A 19,865-nucleotide genomic window follows, 5' to 3' on the forward strand; every position below is an offset into this window, starting at 1 on the left:
AATACAAAGATTTCTATAAGTTGCTGCTGGTAGCAATAAAATGATCAAGGATCTTACGTAACCACTTCTGGACCAGAAGGTTTTCCCCCTGAATGGTCAGGCCATTTTTAAAGTTATCGCGTCTACAAACTAGGGGATAGACTTATGGCATTTTTATTTATTTTGTACTAGTAATGGCGGTGATCAATGATTTTTAGTGGGACTGCCACATTGCGGCGGACAGATCGGACACCTAAACTGATACTTTTGAGGGAACCAGTGAAATTACTACATGCTATACGATGTCTGTCCAAATGCAAATTCAGCCATACAGTTTTATGGCTGAACCCATATTGGATTTGCATGAAAAAGGTGCAGGAACCTTCTTTTTTTTCCCCGCACTGGAATCAGATCACATGGGTGTCCACACCCATGCGATCCGATTCCTGTCTGAATTCACAGTTCCCACTGTGATCTGCGAACCGATCTTGGGGTGTCAATATCTTTGTATTGATTACCGCAGCGGTTCACAGTGGGCAGTGGGAACTGCCTGCGGGGGAGATGTGATGTGGGAACCCACACTAGAATGCGCTGGTTCCCGCGTCGCATATGTGTGAACCCAGGCTGCGGGTCTATAAGTGCTAACAGTTACTAAACTTTAACCACTTGCCGCAAAATCACGTACCTGTACGTCATTCTGCTTCAAGTGGTTGTACAGGGGTGATCAGGCATCACCGTTTTTTAGAGATGATGGTCATTTTTCTTGTAATAACAGCCTATGCGACTAAGCCGCCACTCGACTACTATAACAAGCAGCAGGAGGGGACATCTCCTCCTCCCACCGCCTTCCGGTGCTCTGCCCGGGATCTACAATCCCACACCGCCCTCTACCCGCTGACCAGAGACCCGAACAAACCTGGAATCAGCTTTGATCGGGTCTCCGATGTAGTAACCCAGGAATCAATGTCACAACATCACTTCCGCATTTACTGGAGTCTTAAAGGCGCCAGTTTTAATAATAAAGTATTCAAAGACGCCGATCTTGGCAGAGAAGTGGTTTGGGGGTCTTTTAGACCCCAGATCCCTCCATAAAGAGTACCTGTCACTGCCTATTACTGTCACAAAGGATGTTAACATTTCTTGTGACAGCAATAAAAGGATAAAAATGCATTTGCAAGACCAAAAAATACAGAATTTTACTTGTAAGCAAAACATGTCAGAAAAAGGTTTAGTCTTCAAGTGGTTAAGCTCAATCCACTAATACATTCAGCATACATATACACATATATATAATATATCATATACACACCATAACAATCATTGTCAGTCCAATGTCTTATTTTCTCCTCTTGTTGTTGCAAAAGAATGTTACTACAAATAAAGATTATTATGGTTTTGTAAATGAAGCCCATCATTAGTTATACATAATTAAATGGAAAATATTTGTGTTAAGCTGTTCCCAGTGTGAATTCTCACAGCAGGTTCCACAAAGTGTATTTTGAAGGCAACCTTGACATTTCTAGTGATACAGAAATATATTGTAAAATGAGCTTATTAACTGTTTAGATGGATACAGCAGTAGTCTACATCCTAGTATTAAAGTGGTTCTAAAGTTAAAATATTTTCTACCTTAAAGAGAAGTATGGGTTTCTCTTTTTTTACCCAATCATACTTCCTTCGGTGGATGCAGCATCACTCTGATGCAGCATCAGTCCCCCAGCGCCTCTGCACTGAGAACTGAGCGATAGATCACCACCGATCGTTCGGTTCTGACAGCTCCCCGAGCAGGGAACTGCTGACTGTCAGTCACCGCTCTCTGCTCTGCCTCCTCCCTGCTCATTGGAGCGCTGTGGAGGGGGCAGAGTGGCCAGCTTAGTTTCTCAGCAGCTCCCGGAGAGGCTGAGCCAGGTGTCGGTCCAGGCACCTGGCGGAACCCGACTCCATGGTCGTGATGATGCGAAGCCAAGACCAACTTCTGTGATGTCAGCACAGGGCGGACTTCAGCCCGCTCTCCTGAAAACGGGTCACAGGAGTGTAGAACAAACTGCACTGCTGTGTTCCATAGGAGATGTACAGCCAAATGAGCTTTACATCTCCTTTAATGCATTCCCTGGATTAAGGTAAAAATCGCTTTTTGACACCTACTGTGCGGGGGCTGGGGCTGAGCCATGCTTTGTGTGCCAATAGGCACACGCAGCCCAGCTCAGGTTTGAGCAAGCAGGTCTGCCCCCAATAGCAAGCTGCTTGACACAGAGAATAAGGAGGGACAGACAGAGCTAGTGGAGGTCCTCAGAAAAGGAGGTTTTGGTCTGCTCTGTGCAATACCTGTGCACAGAGCAGATACGTATAACATGTTTATTATTTAAATGAAAAGAAATTTGCCTTTAAAAACCACTTTAAAGGCAACAGTGCAGAATTCTGTATGGAGTTACTTTAGGTATTTCTATGTAACATAAGCTTCATGCAGTACCTCTAAACCATGGGTGTCCAACCTTTTGGCTTCTCTGAGCCACATTGAGTGTAGAGAAATGTTCTCAGGCCGCATATAAAATATATACTATAGTTAAGGTATATAAGTAATAAAACGCCGCCGCGCCCTTCCCGCGCTGCCCCCGCCCCCCCCAGCACTAATTTAACACAACTAGAGGATGATCCCTTCCGAGGCAGTCTCTGCCCACAGTTAGCTGGAAGCCGCTGTGACCATGCCCCCGATCTGCCTTCCTTCCTCCCCAGCAAAAAAATAAAAAATTGGCAGGGGGCAGTTGGCCGCATTGCCTGTGGTTCCGGGCCGCAGGTTGGACATGCCTGCTCTAAACTATCCTAATACGCCATATATAAGACGGAATATAGTATACAGTGTTAATTTCTGCTAACGCATTTGTCAACAGGTGTGGAACATACAACACTTTCCTGCACCAAAGGAGATCTTGGGGTTGATTTACTAAAACTGAGAAATGCTAAATTTGGTGCAGCCATGCATGGCAACCAATCAGCGTTTAAATGCAGCTTGTTCAATTAAGCCTCGACAAAATAACTAGAAGCTGATTGGTTTCTACGCACAGCTACACTAGATTGTGCACTCTCTAGTTTTAGTAAATCAACCCCCTTGACTTTGCTTACTTTGAGCATAAACACTCATATTAAATCTTTAGATATCTACTTCATCATGTCCTGGTGCATTGCAGTATTTAATGCATTTTAATGTACATTACTGCAACACATATCATCGTGTGTTTTGAATGGCACATTAGCACATCTTCAATTTACCTATTTAAATGAATGGGCTACTTTAATCTAATGTATGATAACACGCACGATTGTTGTTTGGTTTGGTGTATTGTCTGTCTGTTCAAATGAATGGGATTCTTTATTATTATTATATTATTTATTATTTATTGTCTGTATCCTCACTGGGGGAGATTTCCTTTATCTTCCTGTCCCATTGACACCCAGGGCACTGGTGCCAACGCTTTCCCAGATTGCACTCTCCATATACTGTACTCATTTGGAGACTCCAATAAAGAAGAGAAGTTTAACTTAAGAAATCCCTTGGGTGTCACCAAGGAAGCAAAAAAAAAAGATCTTTAAAGTGGACACAGATTACAAATAAAACCTGACAAAGGTTCCAACCCTTATATACTCTCAAAACTAAAAATCTATGTTTTGGTGGAGTTCTATTGTAATTGCCTGATGATTGTAATAACTGACATGACTTGAAGAATGTTTCACAGATAAGGTTACACATGTCTCACTGCTTATCAGAGAACACAGAAATACCTTTTGACACTGTATCTGTGACTACCGCTACAGTAACAAGTAGATGGCCATAGTAACAGCAATGGCTTGTAACCTATCCCTCTCCGATTAGGCAGTTCTCTATAATGTATTGCATGTGACATTCAAGCAAACTACAAGAGACATACCTTAATAAATTCAAATATCTAAAACAATGCACATTTAAAGCACAAAAAAAAAAAAAAAAAAAATATGACATATTTGTCGTATTTGCAGATCTTGTTCCTGATTTGTAAATCAACATGCCACCCACAATGTTTATAAAATCTGCAATGTATGCACAAAAAGCAAAGAAAATAAAAAAAATTAAAAATAAAAAAGCTAATAAAGGTTGCATTAGTTGTCCTACTGCAAGCATAACTATTAGTGAGCATATTTCATACTGTTTGACTAACACTCGATGAAAAAAAAAAAGCATTCAGAGGTGAAAAATAAAACAAAAATAATAATAGCTAATAGTAGCTAATTATGAACAATGGAAAAGTGTATGATTTGAGATGTTTTCCCACTAGATGATCATGTTTAGTTTTTTTTTTTTTCTTTTTATGTAACCCAAGCAGTCATTTACTGGCTGCTCCTGGAACTCATCCTGCTTTGTAATTCCAAAGGTTGTACATTCCCAGGCGGTTTTACTGACATCTATACATGTTGCAAATGTACTAATGCAAAGGAGAATACAAAGGCTAAACAGTGAAAGTTGTTTAAAAATTGCAGGAGCCACATAAAATAATGCTATCGTACCGATTAATTAGCTTCACTTATTATGCCACAAACAATACAGAATTATTAGGTCAGAATTATTAGGTTATATATATATATATATATATATATATATATATATATATATATATATATATATATATATATATATATATTTATTTATTTTTAGGGTTATTTCTTAGCAGATGAGTTTTTACAGGAAACAAAACACTTCTCTGCACACTTCATAGGTCCATTTAGGTTGATATTTGCCATTATAATAATCAGTATATTTTCACCAAAACTTATGGTGATGGAAACAAAATGGTGGTTGTTGATATTTGAACATTTGCTCTATATGACTTTCTTATTTGCATGTGTCTCTAGAAAACAATTTGCTCAAATATAACCCACAATCAGAGAACAGCAACCCAAGACAACACCCAACAACCCAACCCAAGACATCAGAAGTGAGACTCTTATCAGTCCATAAATCAGCAATTCCTGTGTTTTGAGGGCACCAGGACTCAAATACCATGGGGTGGCTGGGGGATTTGTCAGAACTAGAGAAGCCAGAATCTGGAGTAAATATGTATGGCAACCAACCCACTTTAAACTTCAGCTTGTTTAGATAACCTTTGAAAATGAAAGATAGAAGTTGATTACAATACACAACTGCTCCAGATTCTGTCTGTTTCCAGTTTTGATAAATTCTCCCCTGTGTTCTTGATTTAGTATAACTAATATTTAAGCCACAGGCATTTTTTCAGGCTTCTTTCTTTATTTGTTACTAAAAACACCCTGAGATTAAATACACCAATCATTTTTACAATATGGTGAATGGCATATCAGAAAATTACTATTTTCCGAAATAAATGTATCTGTTTATTTTTACTGCTGTGTAATTTTAAGAAAAAAAGTTAGAAAGTATAATTTTTGCACCAAATAGGGTTGTTCTGCTCCTTAACCACTTAAGCCACGGAGGATTTTTAGCGAGTAATGGCAGTGATCTGCGATTTTTTTTTTGCGGGACTGCGACATTGTGGCAGACAGATCGGACCCCTGACTGACATTTTTTACACTTTTAGGGGTACCAGTGACATTACTACAGTAATCAGTGCTATACATATGCACTGTTACTGTAAAAATGACACTGGCAGGGAAGGGGTTAACTTTATTAGAGATCCAGGGGTTAAGTGTGTCCCTAGGGGCGTGCTTCTAACTGTCAAGGGGCGTGGCTTTTGATGTAACCACAGAGAAATACAATCCTACATAGCAGGATCGTATGAACTCTGCTGTTACACCAGGGAGAATGACAGGCGGCTTTGTTTACATTAGCCGCCTGCCTTTCTCCCTCTCCAGCGGGAGCTCGCGAGTGGCCGGCGGACATCGGAGCCGCCGGTCACTCGCGCGGGGATCTCAGTGAATGAGCGGGGGCGGGAGTGTGCCTCCAGCGGCGCGCGCTCGCCCCCTATAGGCTCTTGGGCGAGCGATGTATATATACGTCACTTTGACCAGGAGGGGCTGACCGCCGCAGTAAATGTACTTGAGGCGGTCGGCAAGTGGTTAAATGCAGTTCTGTCTGGCTCCTACTACATCTTACTCATTAGATTCAGTCTGCATCTAATCATAAGAATAAAATACATTTCTAAATGTGAGAGTCTAACAAGCTGCTTATTTCCTTTTACAGCCATATGGTGCTTGCCTTCAGTCCCTCTACAGTCAAGTGTACAAAGTTTGGAGCACTCTTTTGACTCAAATACAATTATAATCCCCGCTTTATCACAGTATGATAGTTTATACCCACTCTACGTCCTAGGAACCACTAACTTATACCTGCAGCTGAATATATCACCGGTACTCTTGTGGAAGCCCCAACTCTCTGTTGCATTATTGCAGATTGCTAAACTTTCAACAAAGAATTACTTCACTTTTCCATTAAAAAAAAAAAATAAAAATGCAGGATCTCTGTTTTTTTTCTGTGGCTGAACATATGACAAAATAGCTTCTGAGCTTAGAAGCCAGCACATACCACAAATTGTATTGCTAGAGCACCCACAGGGTCCCATGAATTGCTTTAGCAAATATGCATATGCATAAGCAAGCTCCTATTTTACAATGCTGGGGCCTGGTGATAGGTTCCTCAGACACCATGTACTGCAGATCTCTGTGGACCTAACTGTGGAACAGAAGCTATCAATAGGTCCCAGTACCATATGATGCCTCATTTTAGGTTTAGATGTCATTTTGTTCAGTGCATTGACTTTCAGCACCAAGACATAGAACCCGGCAGTTCTTAGCACAGGCATTTTAGCACAAAAGACACGTTTAGAAAAAGTGTTACCTAAAACCACTGCCTGAACCCGAAATCTTAACAGAACTAAAAATAAGCAATAATCTTTAATCCACATTTTTTTTTTTTATACCTTACCTGATCCTAACATTTAAAACAAAAACAAAAATGTATTGGATTGCAGCTTACCAAACCTTAAATATGGTAGCTGTATTATTTTTCTTTTCTAGGGTTTTTTTTTATCATTTTTTTTCACCTGGTGTTTTTCAACCTGCTTTAAAAGACCGCACTGCCCAGAAAAATCCGCAATTAGAGGACTGAGACAAATCACTTACCACTGACAGAAGTACAAACTGTGGTGAGATTTTATTCATTTATGTAAAAAGAAAAAAAGACTAACAAAAAAACAGCAATAACCTGCAATATATTACATTTTGGTTTCTGGGTTTAAAAGCTCTTTAAGTCATAAACCATATACTAACTTTATCCATCATACCTACAATTATCCTTTAACCATTATCTGGAATCCTGATAATTCACCAAACATTTACTTTACTTTTACCTTAAAGAGGAGTTCCACCCAAATGTGGAAGCTCCACTTATCTGCCCCCCCCTCCCCCCTCCGGTGCCACATTTGGTACCTTTCGGAGGGAAGCAGGCATCTGTTTTTGACAAGTACCCATTCCCACGTCTGCTGGACCTCACCCTGGCGAGGTACATCAGAAGTTTGGCCCCCCTTCTCCTTCCCCACCACCAGGCCATTCAGAAAGCACAGCACACTTCGTGCATGCGCAATAGGGAATTGGCTGTGAAACCGCAAGGCTTCACTGCCAGTTTCCCTTGCAGGCTATGACCGCGGCAGCACCCGAGAGCCGATGGAAACATCAGCTGGGGTGCCAACATTGCTGGATTCCAGGACAGGTAAGTGTCCTAATAATAAAAGTCAGCAGCTACAGAATGTGTAGCTGCTGACTTTTATTTTTCTGTGGGGTGCTGGAGCACCGCTTTAGAGGGGAAATATAGGCTAAATAAAAGTTTTGTTAAAAACAAGGTCTCCCCCCTCTTTCCACCTGTGGTGCATACTGAGGAGCACTCAACAATGGGGCCAAAAGAAAAAGTATTTACACTGCTATCTTTTATAAACCATATGCAGCATAGGTAAGCAGAGGGGGAGGCAGATTTAGCTTATACTTCCACTTGAAACCCGAATTTTAAATGTAATTATTTGAATACTAAGGATCTGTGTGAACATCAGTTCAAGATGCTACTGATATAACTCAGAATGTTCTGACAGGTACAGTACATTTATCCTTCAGCTGGCTTCTTCTGACCAGCCTTTGGCCTGCTTTAAGTAGGTTTTGCATTCTCATAGACTTGCATGAGAATGCAAATTGTATTTTAATTAAATATCCACTAGCAAGAAATATCCATGAAATGCTATCTTTCATAAAAAGTAAAGCTTATTAGGTGATTGTTCATAAATTATACTTCTGATTTATGCATCAATATCTTATGCCGCAAATACATTTACACATCCTAACCCCAATTTTCACAGTAAACTGTATATCTTAACCCGTATATCTCTCAGTCAGTTATAAATAAAAGCCACATTTCACTAGCAGTCAATGAAGACATTGTACAATTGTAATGAAATACCGAAAGCTTAAAGTATTTCCACCTTTGCATGTTTGTCATGTGTTCCTATTCACACAGCATACCTGCACCTATTTGAAAAACTATTTCTTGCCTTTCTTTGGAGCAAGATTATACATAGGACAGCTATTACTGTTCAGAAAAACTTGCAAAAGTGCATCAAAATATATTTGATTTACTAAAACTGGGGAGTGCAAAATCTGGTGTAGCTCTGCATAGAAACCAATCAACTTCAATGCTTATTTGAACAAGGTAAAGTTAGAAGCTGATTGGCTACCATGCACAGCTACACCAGATTTTGCACTCATCAATTTTAGTAAATCAACCCCATAGTGTATTCCTTTCCGGTCTTAAGATGTTTATACATTCAAATAAACTTTATTGGTGGGACCATTGACATTTTGGCATTGCCAAAGCAGTTGAGTTTGTATAGGAAGGGGGGGGGGGGTAATAAGTAAAATAAAGTGGGATGGAGATGGGGGGGGGGGGTGAGTCCATGTAACTCTTTGCTAGGACGGATGTGTGTACATTTAGTTTACAACTGATAGTGAGATCTACCAGAACAATACAGACCGGGATAATTGTGATAAACATACGTCGCTAGCCCCCTCCTTAACATTACATATAAAGGGAAAGTTTTATTTTTGGAGTTTTTACAAAAGAGCAAGTAAAAAGCTAAGCTACAATTTTTATTTTTTTAAAGGTGTGGAAAGTAAATGTGGACACTAATTTTGTTTAACATTGGTGTTATCCCAATCTGGCTACAAAAGTGGAAAATACATACACATAACTCTGCAGTATCATTTATTCTGACAGATAAGACATTTAACAACTTCTGTGTTGTAAATTTAGAACTGGTCATAGAAATCTGGCAGCAGTCAAATATTCAACAGAAAACAATCAAACATTGTCAGCAAGGAGTTATCTCTGTCAAACGAGTTGATTGTCCAAAAAAGTACCTACCACAGTGCATATTAAATGGTGCATAAACTGTTAGTTTCTAAAGCTATCCAGATAAACAGTATATATTATTGTTACCTACTCCTGGACATTTCAGGATTCCATAATGCTCTTGCGTCTATAAAGTTATCATTGTGTAAGCTCAAAGCTGAAAAAGTATGCCCAAATAAATGAGCCATTTGCTCCATTATAAGCCTTTTCACTGGACTCTGTGGCCAACATGTCATATTTAGTAAATACTGTACTCACTTTTACCAGGTCACTGATTTAATGTTTTTCCCATGTGTTCATTCCAAAAATGCCAAACCATACTAAGAGGAGAAATAGATTCCACCCACATTGATTCTTAGATTACACAACAGAACAACAAAATGCTACTTTTAATGCACAGCTCCATATCAGCTTTGTAAAAAGATCTTGAAGTTGGGAAGTGTCTGTATTATACTGTATGCAGATACATTTGAATTAGTTGTCCCAAATCCATCAAAACAGGGTAAGTCTGAGCAGGGTTCAAAATTTCAAGTCCTGAGCTACTAGCCAGGCCTTAAGGGTTACTCGCCACCAGTTGCCCCACCTAACCCCTACCCTGCCCGCCCCTAAAGGCGCCCTCAAAAAATTATTTTATAAAATGACACTGTTAAATGTTTTTGCATGAATGCAGAAGTTGCACAAATAAATATTAATAACAACAGTGTGCTTGTATGTGCGTTTTACCTGGATTTTAGGTGCACTTCTATTGAATTCTATTACACAGTGCGTTTTCTGAAGCCGCATCAAAGATGCAGCATGCAGGACTTTAAAGCGCTTTCATGAAAACGCACTTTGTAATAGAAATTCAATAGAAATGCACCTAAAATCCAGGTAAAACGCACATACAATCACACTGGCCAAACCACAGTTCACCAGTTATTAGGGATAAGAGAGTGAATAGGGGGGGGGGGGTCTGGGTTGTAATAATATATGTTAATGAAGAGCAGAGTGAAGGACTGTAGAGAAAGTGCTAAGGCTGTATTTTGGGACAGGACAAGGTCAGCTAAGTGGCTGCTTGGAATGCTCAGAGCTGGGACCAGAGGCTGCAGGACATACAGTACAGATTTATGGGTGGGACAGCTGAAAGATAGAAGTAGGTGAAGGGTTAATGTGAACAGGAGAGAGGAGCACAAGAATCACTGCTGACTTACGATTGTGCAGGGAAAATAAAGACACGTACGAGGAGACGGACAAAGTGAAAGTTACCAACTCAAGTGACCTGGCCGGGAAGGAGAACAAACCAACAGGGGGAGGGGAGCTTGGAAGGAGAGAAGTGATTAACGGCTGCAGGAGAGATAAGTGGCTGGAACGGAGGAGTCCAGAAATCATGCATTGTGCAATAACAGGAGGGAGATTGACATTAACTCCTGTCAGGCAGGTGAAGGTAGAAGCTCCTAATGCGCCCCCCCCCCCTCATCACAGACATGGACACTGCCCACCCCTGCACGTACCGACAGTGTTCTGTCTCTTCCTCTCCTCTCTTGCCTTCAATCATTTTCCACTCGCAAAATGCGAGCAGGCGAGTGGAAAATTTGAGGGCTGCACTAGAGGTTAGACATCCTGAATGCCTTAGTTGGGCTGCCAAAGCACTGATGATATTGGTCCCAAGAACGGCAACTTCTCCTATGCCTTGAAATTCAAAACCATATTTTTTGATGACTGTGCACATGACACAGTGATGGTTACTGCATCACATGCAGTTATGGAGAAGGGAAGGTTTTTGGTATTATTCTGAAAGCAATTTTGTACAAATACTTTTCAAACTATTCATCTTTGCAATCTATTCAGCTTTCTACACAGAAAGTAATTTTTTATAGCTTGTGTAAAACTATATTAATTCAGTAAACCATAGTAACGTGTAAAGCTGCAGTGCAAGGCGTAGCAGTGTAATATCAGTTTACAAAAGAAAGATCACTGATAGATTCAAATTGATTATTAATGCTTCCCACACAATTTGTCTGAATTTACAACCTGGGGTAACTAAAGCTTATTTTCACAAACTGAGTTAATTTGTACTTATAGGGTAGATTTGAACATGTGTCTAAAACTTCCTTGCCTCTGAAGCCCGATCCACGTTTGGAAGCGATGTGATGGCTCCTCACTGCCTGTTTTAACCACTTTTTTGTTGACAAACATGACGCAACGTGTGCATTACATGCAGTTACATGCCATTTGCGGGGCTTCCCCATTGACTTAAATGTGTTTAGTTTAATCTGGCTTGCTGTCAATCATTTGCTACAGGCCAAGTCAACACCCTGGACAGCTGCCTATTGCAGCTTAAGGGAGGTGGGGGGCAAAAACACAGCTCAACCGGACATTTTTGACACCCTCCAACAGCAAGTGTATGCCATATACTATCACTCTTCAATTAGTAAAACAAGCGTGGTCCCATGCCAGGTGCTGTTAAAATTCTGGGATTCTATTTAAAGCTCAACTCAGGGCATAACCGTAAGAAAAAAAAAAAAAACATTTGCAATGGGTGCCCCTTTATCCCACACTACAAGGGTAACTGCTTGTTAAGGGGTTGCAGAAGAGGCTTGTATTACTTACCTTTTCTTCGCTCCATGTGACCGGCTAGCCGCAGCTTCCTCTGTATCCAGCTCCATGCCCTGGTCACACATCTGCATCCACCACATACAGTCCAGGGTTAATGACCCTGCATTGTTCATGATGAAGCAGAGCTTCGACCCGCAGAGCTTTGGGGAGAAGATAGCAGCAGCAGAGCCTGTCTGGAGCAAGGAGTCAGGTAAGTAATGCATCCCTTTGTTCTGCCCCCTAGATATAGCAAGCATTTAACCTATCAGTGTGGTGGGGGGCCCACTACAAAGGTTTTTCTTTTGTTGCCCAGAATTGGGCTTTAGGGTGAAGGAAAAATAGTCTTAGTCCATCAGGTGCCTAAGCTAAATTTTTGTTCTGATCACTAAAGGGCGTATTTATAAAGCCAGGAATCCTAACCATTCACTGCAAGTGAATCTTGCAGGTCCATCTGTTTTATAAAAAGGTGCCTAACATACACTATTTATCATTCAAAAAGTGTTTCCTGGTGCTAGATATTTCATCCATTTTCTAAATCGCTGCATTTGTTAATTTCAAAAGCCAGTATAAAGGAATAGTAGTAGTAAAAAAGGCACTTTGGGGTTTAACTAATCATTTTTTTAATATAAATCTCCGTAAGGGGGTGTGGCAGAGTTGTGTGCCCTATGCTTCTATACTTTTGTTAATAGGTGTCCCTCGTTCCTATCTCAAAAAGTTGAGAGGTATGCATAATAATAATAAGGGACACCTATAAGCAAAAATATGTTGGCAAAGGACACACCCCTGCCACGCCTCCCTTGAAGGAGAAATGTACAAATCAATTGATTGGTTAAACCCACAGGTGCTTTTACCACTACTATTCCTTTATATTGGCTTTTGGAATTTACAAATACAGCAATTTAGAAATTGGATGAGGGGTTTGGCACTGTTTTTGATAAGTAGTGCATTTTATATACAACTATATAGATCAGACTAAAATGAGGGACAAAAGAAACCGGAACATTGTTCCAAATCAGGGACAGTCCCTCGAAATCAGGGATTTTTGGAGCTATGGGTAAATAAAAGTCATCATAAAAGGTGTCAATTTCATCTTTGTTTCTATCTGGAAAAGTTGGGAGGTATCTACCTCCCAACTTTCAGAGATGGGAATAAGCAACACCTATGAGCAAAAGTATTTTATTCTGATATGTTAGACATGGGTTCTGAAATTATAGAAATGGTAGAGTGAATTGGAGGATCGTCTAAGAGTTTTTTCTGCTTATACCGTAAAACCATACATTCCATGAATTATAAATAATAAATAATAATAAATTATAAATAATCATAAAGAATTATAAATATTGTTATACTATTTACATATCCTTTTTCCGTTGGGTTTTGGGACATTTTATTTCCCCCTTCTTTTCTCCTCCCCTTTCTTTATTTGTTATTTGTTTTTGTTTTTTTGTCTATTGTGCATTTTATTTTATAATCACTTGCTCCTGTGATTCCCCTACATTTTCCGTTTCGATCGCTGCCCGATATTTAGTCATTTTAGATGTCTTGATTGATCTTTTTCTCTAAATAGCTCTGCCCCGCCCATCCCCTCCCTGATTGACCCTACCGTTGATAGTATATATTCTCCCTCTCCTGGAGGGGCGGGTCAGCATTAAGAAGGCAGGGCCTCGGAAACGCGTTGCGGCCTGCCTCCTCTCATGCTTGTGTGTTTTTTGCCTCGTTGCAGCTCATAGAGGTGCATGAGAGCATGTGACACCGCCAGTCCTTTGCCCTCCATATGGCGGGTCCCAGGTTGTGCGAGCGACTGTTTTTTCCATCTGGCGTGCTCATTGCTGCCTAAACTTACAGTGGAGCCTGCTGATGCTGTCGCTTCCCTTTGGTTATCTCCAGCAGGTCCAGACAATACACAGCCACCCTCCAGTTCATCCTGCTAACCACTGTTTGTGGAAACAGCGCATCACACCACAGCACCTCTGCACACTGCTTGCAAGTTACGCTGATGTAAGTGAACAATGATTAAAGTATTGTTGTTTTTATTTACACTGACCTGGCCTAATACCATTAGCAAAAGTATGTAAGAATAGGACACACCCCCTGCCATGCCTCCCGTAAAGGAGAAGTGTAGAAAACAATTGATTTTTTTTTTTTTTTTACCCCTACTATTCCTTTTGAAATTTAAAAATGCAGCAATTTAAAACAGGATGAAAGGTTTAGCACTGTAAAACACCTTTTGATAGATAAGTAGTGCGTTTCATATACAATTATACAGATCAGACCAAAATGAAGGGACAAATGAGGAGGAAAGAGGGACAGAGGGACTTTGTCCCAAATCAGGGACAGTCCCTCCAAATCAGGGGTAGTCCCTCCAAATCAGGGACAATCCTTCCAAATCCGGGACAGTCCCTCCAAATCAGGGACATTGTTGGGAGCTATTGGTATGTAAAAGGCATTATAAAGGTGTCAATTTCTTCTCACTTTATTCAAGAAAAAAAAAAGAAGTGCAGCAAGCAGACAGTGTTGACCATGGAATCCAGATGACCCCTTACCTATCCCAGTGCACCTTGGGAAAACAGAACCTCACTGCTCGTTACAGACTAGACTTGTAGTCTAAATTCATTCTTCCTTTGCTTTCATAAACAAGGTTCAATGACGTCCGTCAGGTGTTTTCCCCCACATAACTTATTCATATTAACTGACTGAGTCTGAACGGCTCTTGAATTTCTTCTGTATCTAAACTCAATGAGTACTTTGAGAGCTCCGTAATGACTGCCCAGTACAGCATCAGTCCAGTGAACACATTTATAAAACAAAATGAACACTCTCCGGAAAATAAGCTGCTGTAAGAAAAAAACAAACCTTTTTATTTTGTGTATCTCAGTTGGGAGTTCAGTAGAGCATTTACTTTCACATAACCGAATCTATGCACTATAGAGACGTGTACTATCATACACTGCCCTGTCTGAATTCATTATCGAGCTGTTTGTATGGTAATATGAGCAATCCATTGACTGAGACATTTGGTTACTTTTTTACAAACGTGAGTAACTTGAAGAAAGGATAAACCAAAGGCTGATCTGTGTTACAAAACACAACATCCCAATGGAATAAAACGATTCTTCGTACAGATAATACACAGCCAGTCCTACAGTCATTAATAGTCATTAAGATAATAGACAATAAAAATAACAATAATACAACTTAGTGTGTATGTTCCACGTTAATGTTTACTGGACAGAAGACATCATGAGATAATGTTATATATAAGGTATTTAGAAATTATGTTGCAGTTACAAAAAGGAGAAAAACAATTATTGGACTTATTCTTTAAAACAGTACAATGACCAAAGACCTAGGTGTAGTATACATAGTACCAAAAGAGAATAATCTTGCCCAGACCCAACTCTAGTAATGTGAGTTCTCATTGGTTGGTGTTCTTTGCCTCTAGAACTTTGCATTGCTGAATAAGGCCAAAAAACAAACAAAAAAAATGTACAATACCTAAAGTATACCTGAAGGCAAAACTTTTTTTTAAAGAGACCTAGGTGTAGTATACATAGTACCAAAAGAGAATCATATTGCCCAGACCCAACTTTAGCAATGTGAGTTCTCATTGGTTGGTATTCTTTGCCTCTAGAACTTTGCATTGCTGAATAAGGCCAAAAAACAAAAAAAAAAATGTACAATACCTAAAATATACCTAAAGGCAAAACTTTGTTTAAAGTTTAGGATAGAGTGGAGAGGGATTAGAACGCTTGTCAGTTATTCTTGCTGTCTGTGTCCCCGTTAAGGAGGTTCATCTTCAATTTGTCCAGCTTACCATTATCATTGAAAGTGAAAGTAAAAGAAATCCCCAAATTTTGGGTTGTCTCCAGAAAAGTAATGGAGGGGACACTAATTCTGGTGACCTGGGGGTCCTCAAGGAATTCTCCTAATTTGTAGGGATTTCCTCTCACTTTCTGTTTGGCTATGGCACAGAAAGTGAAGGGAAATCTCCACAATGGATCACAGATGATAAAAAATAAATAAAAATCTGACAGGGGTTATAACCCTCCCTTGCTCTATTTAAAATAAAATAAAAAAGGTTTTGTATAGTTCTACTTGATAGAAAAGCACATGTCACATAAAACGATAACATTAGAATTAAAGCAAGCCCATGGAACAGAATAGTGGATGACCACACTCCAGTAAAACAGACTCCTCTATTCATGTAAATCCAAAAAAGAGGAGGAGTGAGCCTTAATTCTCTTGTTGTATTGAGTTTTATGGATTTGCACTAATAAAGGAGTCTGTTTTACTTGAGTGTGATGATCCACTATTCTGTTTCCTAGTTTTTCAGTACTGAGCTGGACGTTCACCTAGTACTTTGCGGGCAAGAGTAGACCAACCTGGAGTGGTATTCCATGAGCCTTACCCCATTTAATGAAGCCCATAGATATTCAACCACAAGGGCATGTTTGAGAGAACAGGACAAAATGCTTAATGGTTTCCTCATTTCTTAAAGACTTACCCCAATGTTGTCATGGTGACGATAGTGTACCAGAAGGCAGCGGGTATACTAGTGAATTTGCTGTTCATAGAACCCTTTTCAGCATAAAACATGACTGTGGCAAAGATGATGATAGCCATAGTGAGGGAGAATAGCAGAAATCCCAGCTCTGAGGCACAGCTCTTAAGTGTATAGCCCAAGATCCGTAGACCCTGTGAGTGACGGGAAAATTTGAAGATCCGAAACACGCGGAACACTCTCAGCGTAACAAACGCACCACTTACGTCCTCATTGTTTGTCATCACAAGGGCTATGTAGTATGGCATGATGGCTACCACATCAATAATGCTCATCACACTTCTTACAAACCGATAGCGACTGGGTGCAGCCGCCAAGCGTAACAGGTACTCCACAGTAAATATCATGACGCAAGCTGTATCCAGACAGAAGAAAGCCATAGTGTAACGTTCACCACACGGCAGCTCCCGCATGGTGCCTGGCATTATACCACATGGAACCGTCTCCAATACGTTGGCAAAGACAGAGACAGCAATGAAGAAGCCAGTTACATAGTAAAACACCAAGGCCAGTGTACTGGTATGAGGGTTTTCAAAAGCCCGCCACATCTTTTGGCGTAAAGACATGGGAGGCAAAGGTCCTTCTGATGAGTTCTCATCATCGGCATCATCCTGTAGTCTCTCTGCATTCTCCCTTCGGCGGTCTTTGTACTCCTCGTAACAACAGTCACCAATAATTTCTGGAATAATACCAAAAAAAGACAGCTCTTCGTCGTACGCCGAGATGCACTCGTTGCGCGGGTAGTGAAGCCGACCCGTGCGGTAAAAGTTGAGAATGTTGCGGAAAATGTCCGGGTCTCTGTCAAAGAAATATTCTCCGGTGTCCTGGTTGAAGAAAAAATCTCTTTCCGTACTGCCAAGCAGTGTGTCGGGGTAGCGCTCCAGTGTGTTTCGCCACGTCTGAAAGCGGGTGCCGCTTACGTTTAAAATAATTAAAGTGTCCTGAGACCTCTTTCTCTCACCTATAGGTGGAGGGGGCATAGGCCCCGAAGCCACAGGCATCCAGCCAATGGCGGCAGCCCGCGCGAAAGGCATCCATGACGCTACCCCCGCCGCCATTTTTTTTGTCTTGCAGTTCTTTACCTAGAATTTTAAATTTGTAGGCAGCTTGAAGTTTATTGCTTTGCTTAGCAAAGAAAAAAAAAAAAAAGTTACAACAGATGCAGTTTGGTCAAAGATGTGTCTCCAGGTTCCAATTGGCCATCTGTATCCACAGGTATTAAAAAGTAGCATGTACAGCGTTCATGGTGGACATGTGAGATGAAGCATAGCATGTGTTGCCTGTTCTGCTGCACCTTTTTTAGCTCCTGTACATCAGCAGCAGTGAAAGATCTGCTATGTCTGCTTGCAGTTTGCCTTCACCTATCTGTTGTCTCTTAAGTCTGACAGTGGCTAGCACTTCACACATGCCTGTGCCTTCTCCTTCCAAAACAGGAGATCAATGGGATCCTCTCTTCCATCTCATTTCATCCCAGGATAGCTGAGTTCCCCAGCACAGTCCTTGCTCCCATCCCTTTCCTGTAGTGCTCCCTTACAAACGCTAGCATGACTTAACCAGTTGCACAAAAGGCAGAAAACTGCAGCAATCCCTTTAAAGTGGATCTTTACGTACCTCTGGGAGCCTGGAGAAGGTGGCCACTTGCATCAAAGCCTTGGCAGCTCATTGTCCTCACACACACTAACACACAACAAGCCTCAGCAACAAGTATAAAGAATCCACAGCAGAAGAAGCAAGTTAACACAGCAGCAGCAGCAGCTTCATCATCATCATCATCCTCAGCAGAAGCTCTATCAACATCCTGGGGGGGTTCATCCTCATCCTCAGTGGCAGCTTCATCCACAAGCTGGGGGGGTCATCCTCAGTGGCAGCTTCATCCACAAGCTGGGGGGGTCATCCTCAGTGGCAGCTTCATCCACAAGCTTGGGGGGTCATCCTTATCCTCAGCAGCTTCATCCACACGTTGGGGGGGTCATCCTTATCCTCAGCAGCAGCTTCATCCACAGGCTGGGGGGGTCATCCTAATCCTCAGCAGCAGCAGATTTATCCACAGGCTGGGAGGGGGGAGTCAGGCTTCAAGGAATTCCAAACCCAATTTTGCTTTAGATCCCTTGGTTCAGCCCAGGTGAAGTGTCAGTTGTGTGTGTGCCTGGAGTGGAAGGATCGCAGCCAGCACAGTGTCCAGGGACGATCCTACCTTCCCAGTGTCCAGGGACGATCCTACCTTCCCAGTGTCCAGGGACGATCCTACCTTCCCAGTGCCCAGGGACGATCCTACCTTCCCTCTCGCACTGTCTTTGAATCCATTTCAGCAGCTGAGAGTGTCGGAGTCTCTGTAGCCCCACCCCCTGTGCCCGATCACCCTTCTCAGGGTGAGGATCGCCCGCATACCTGGCTCATCACACTTCATTTCCCCATCACTAGTATAACTGTCACTTGGTCACCATAGTAACCTGTATTATGCACATTAGCCCCCATCGGGGATGTCCTGTGTTTAGCTGCGGTCACACACTTTACTGATGTGCAGGGCGATGGAATGCAGCACAGTATACTGTGTGATCGGAGTCCATAGGGGGGCTACAGGGCTGCGCTAAGACTGCTAAGCACGTTCCACACACGCAGCGATCCAGCCCGGTGTGACTTTTATGTTTCTGTCTACAGGCTGACAGCTGGATGGTAACTGTCACTGCATTCCGGCTTATCGGACACTAGATGGCGCTAGCTTACAATGCAGCGTACAGCCGTCCAACAGGCTCCGAGCATCCCGCTCCACATGTATGGGCTGAGCGGACTTTGCGCTTCCGGCCATCAGCTCCTCATTGTTCACACCATCTATTGTCTTATTTACATGCACTGACCGGCCTGGAATGCATTGCCAACAGCTCAATACACAGTCATACTAAGCTTTCATTTATTTTTTTCATTAAAATAAAAAAAATGTTATACTTACCCGCTCTGTGTATGAACATTGCAGCAAACGTCCACTTACCTCCTCTTTTTTGGTCCTCCTTCCTGCAGGTGGACTCTTAGTAAGCTAAGGGGGCCAGGGCCATCTTTAATGTGGGGCAAAAGTGGCAGCTGCTCCGGGCCCAGTCATGCCAATGGCGGAACTACCAGGGACGCAAAGGTCACACTCGCAACTGGGCCCTGGTGTTCCCCCATTGTGGGGAAGCCCACTGACTGAAGAAAATAACTCGTTTTGCTCAAGTTAGGAAAAAGTACCCACTGACCATAGTAATCACACAGCGTTTGGCAGATGGGGCAGCAAAAACTGGAGTCAGCTGACCCAGGCTGGTACAGTGAATGGGGAAGAGCTGGAGGAGGTCTCCACTGTGTGAGGAGACACATCTTGGCACACGGAGT

General features: G+C 41.6%; 1 protein-coding gene across 1 annotated transcript in view; it reads right to left on the minus strand.

The window, feature by feature from the left end:
• Window positions 1–18,262, minus strand: part of KCND2 (potassium voltage-gated channel subfamily D member 2) — a 558,992-nt gene extending 540,730 nt beyond the window's left edge. Inside the window, exon 1 of the mRNA XM_082255657.1 lies at window positions 16,449–18,262. Within this exon, the coding sequence (XP_082111783.1) occupies window positions 16,449–17,563 (1,115 nt within the window). The 5' untranslated portion in view covers window positions 17,564–18,262. The remainder of the gene's footprint in view (window positions 1–16,448) is intronic.
• Between the last annotated feature and the right edge of the window lie 1,603 nt (window positions 18,263–19,865).

This window comes from Pelophylax lessonae (assembly GCF_965119305.1).
Source record: "Pelophylax lessonae genome assembly, chromosome: 4".
Taxonomy (NCBI): Eukaryota; Metazoa; Chordata; class Amphibia; order Anura; family Ranidae; genus Pelophylax; species Pelophylax lessonae.